The sequence below is a fragment of the Beta vulgaris genome, chromosome 2 (genome assembly GCF_026745355.1).
Source record: "Beta vulgaris subsp. vulgaris cultivar EL10 chromosome 2, EL10.2, whole genome shotgun sequence".
NCBI lineage: Eukaryota > Viridiplantae > Streptophyta > Magnoliopsida > Caryophyllales > Amaranthaceae > Beta > Beta vulgaris.
Window position 1 is genome coordinate 31,883,273 of NC_079203.1, and position 2,659 is coordinate 31,885,931.

Here is a 2,659-nt window from a genome sequence, read left to right on the forward strand (position 1 = left end):
AAGAGTTGCATGAAGGAGCCTGTGCCTCCCACATTGAAGGGAGAGCGTTAGGAGAAAAAGCTCTAAGGACTGGCTATTTTGGCCGACCTTGAAGGAGGACGCCTTGCTTTACGAAGAAATGTGATAGTTGTCAAAAGCATGGCAACATCTATCAGAAGCCGTCCAATTACTTAACTCCAATCCTTTTTCCTCTACCCTTTGCTAAATGGGGAATGGACATTCTTGGCCCTTTTTTCTCTATTGCTGGCTGGCCAGAAGAAGTTTGTAATAGTAGCCGTCGACTACTTTACAAAATGGGTGGAGCGAAGCACTGAGAGGCATTACACCACGACGTCAAGAGTTCATCTGGAAGAAACTATCACAAGGTTTGGTATGCCCCAGTCCATTGTTTTGATAATGGACCTCAATTTGAAACACCAAATTCGTCAATGGCTGGCCGTCAAGGAATCAAGGCTCACTTTCGCCGGCCGTGGCTCATCCCACGAACTAATGGGCAGGTCGAAGCTTTCACTAAGATCTTGTCGGCCGGAATCAAAAAGAAGTTAGACAATGCAAGGGGATTATGGGACGAAGAATTACAGTTGGTCTTGTGGTCAATAAGAACAACAACCAAAAACTCTACTGGTGAAACTCCATTCATGCTGGTATATGGTTCAGAGGCCGTCCTCCCCATTGAAGTTGAGGAGCCAACACTGCGAGTGATGATGTATTCAGAAGATGCCAATTGGGCTGCTCTTCGGACGGCTTTAGATCTAGTTGCTGAAGTCAGGGGCAATGCACTTCTGAGAATGCAACTTTACAAGCTAAGAATGGCTAAAGAATTTAACAAAAGAGTTGCAAGGCGGCCACTGAAGCAGGGAGACCTCGTCCTGAGGAAGATGGAAGCGGTCGGCCGAGCTAAAGAGCTAGGAAAGCTCACTCCAAATTGGGAGGGACCCTACAAAATCATCGAAGTAGTTCAGAATGGCACCTTTCGTCTGGAAGGCATGGACGGACGTTCTATTCCTAGGACGTGGAACTCTGATACTTTGAAAAAATACTATGTTTAGGATATCTTGAAACAGTGTAATCTTTTCTTAGTGCCTGACAATGAAAATAGTAGAAATGTATACATGTACCTTGGCTCTTCGTCAAGCAAAATTCATATAATACAGCTCTACTTCCCTCCTATGACTATCTTTCTGTTTGATTTATTTACTTAAGTTAAATACCATCGTCCAAAGCTAACTAATAAAACAGAGAAGCAAGTAAAAGCACCTTCTATTAGGAGATCGGCCAACATGTTATCATCCTTATACGGATAAGTACATAAAATTAGCCGGCCGTCTGTTTACTTAAAGAGTTAAACATATCCTAAACAAGGTCGGCTGGAATTAGGACGCCTTAGTAAAGGTATCCTACTTTCCGTCCAAAAGCCCAAACTTAGAAATAACAACCTTAGTAAAGGAACAAGTTATTTCGCAATTTAACAAAGATGGACGGGTTGCAATCACCTTCATAAAACGTCCAAGTTATTTAAGAAAATTATGGTCTTTTTCCTTCTTGAAGTAAAGGAAGGTTACCAAAACCTCCTCGTCCAAGAAAGGGGGCATATAGGGACCTAATTTATTAAAAATAACTAAGTCTTTGTTCAATGACGAATGATTACCAAAATTCAGGCTGAACATGTTATTAACTTAACAGTTTTTAACTTAGACAACTGATAAACGTCTTGGTATGTTCGGCCAAAAAGAGCCATGGGATCATATGAAAAGTGATAGGACGAATTGCTTTCGTACTTAGGCATAATTGTTTGATTAAAACCAGACGTCTGGTGCATGAAAATATGAAGCATTGGAAATGGAAGAAGACAGTTCTTTTATAGATGAAAGAAGAGATTACAAACTAATCTAAAAATTACAAAAGACAAACTAGAGAACTACAAAATACCATTGGCCTGCGGCCAAGATTAGGGAAGGAGAATAGCAAAGACATTAAGCTCCTGGAGTTTCATCGTCGGCCTGGGCTTCTGGATCAACCTCCTCTTCCTCCTCGTCATCAGAGGATTCTTGGAAGATAGGAAGTTCCTCCCCAGCCAGGGTAGCTTTATGAAGACTTTCTTGAAAGTTAAGTCGTCGGACGTATCTAGGAGTATCTTCCTCCTCGGCTAGCATTTCGAAAGCCTTCACTGCCTAGTCCTTGGTCGTGTCAATTACTCCATTTAGAGCCTCTTTGGCCGACTCAAAGGTTGCCGTGACCTCTTCCTTTAGCACGCTGTTCTTGGCTCGAAGATAACGATTCTCTCTTCTAAGCTCCGCGGCCGCAAGAAGGGTTGTATCTCTTTCGGCCTTCAGAGAGCGTTCCAAAGAGGCCCTCTCGTCCAGAAGCTCCGTCAGACGAAGCAAGTAGGCCTGGTTTTGGGCCTGCATCTCGGCCGATCTTAGCTCCCAGGCCTCCCTGGACTGACGATGCAACACTTGCTGTTCAACCATTGAATACTAAGCCAGGTTAGCCGCCTTTGTCACATCCTGGACGGCTTGCTTGTTCTCTTTCCTGAGCAATCTTGCCCAGTCTTCGGTTATCATGCTGCGAGCAAAGAGCTGGAAAACGAAAGACGAAGATATGTCAGGACGATTGAATAAACAAATGAAAATATAACAAGTATAAAGCACAAACGTCC

General features: G+C 43.2%; 1 protein-coding gene across 1 annotated transcript; it reads left to right on the forward strand.

The window, feature by feature from the left end:
- The first annotated feature begins 428 nt into the window (after positions 1-428).
- Positions 429-1,821, forward strand: LOC130590493 (uncharacterized). The gene is made up of 2 exons (XM_057392952.1): positions 429-887; positions 1,807-1,821. The coding sequence occupies exons 1-2, from the start codon at positions 429-431 to the stop codon at positions 1,819-1,821; spliced, it is 474 nt and encodes a 157-aa protein (XP_057248935.1).
- The last annotated feature ends 838 nt before the right edge of the window (positions 1,822-2,659 follow it).

Excerpts from the sequence above, each read along its gene's own strand:
- LOC130590493 (XM_057392952.1), top strand. The coding sequence starts at position 429 with ATGGCTGGCCGTCAAGGAATCAAGGCTCACTTTCGCCGGCCGTGGCTC.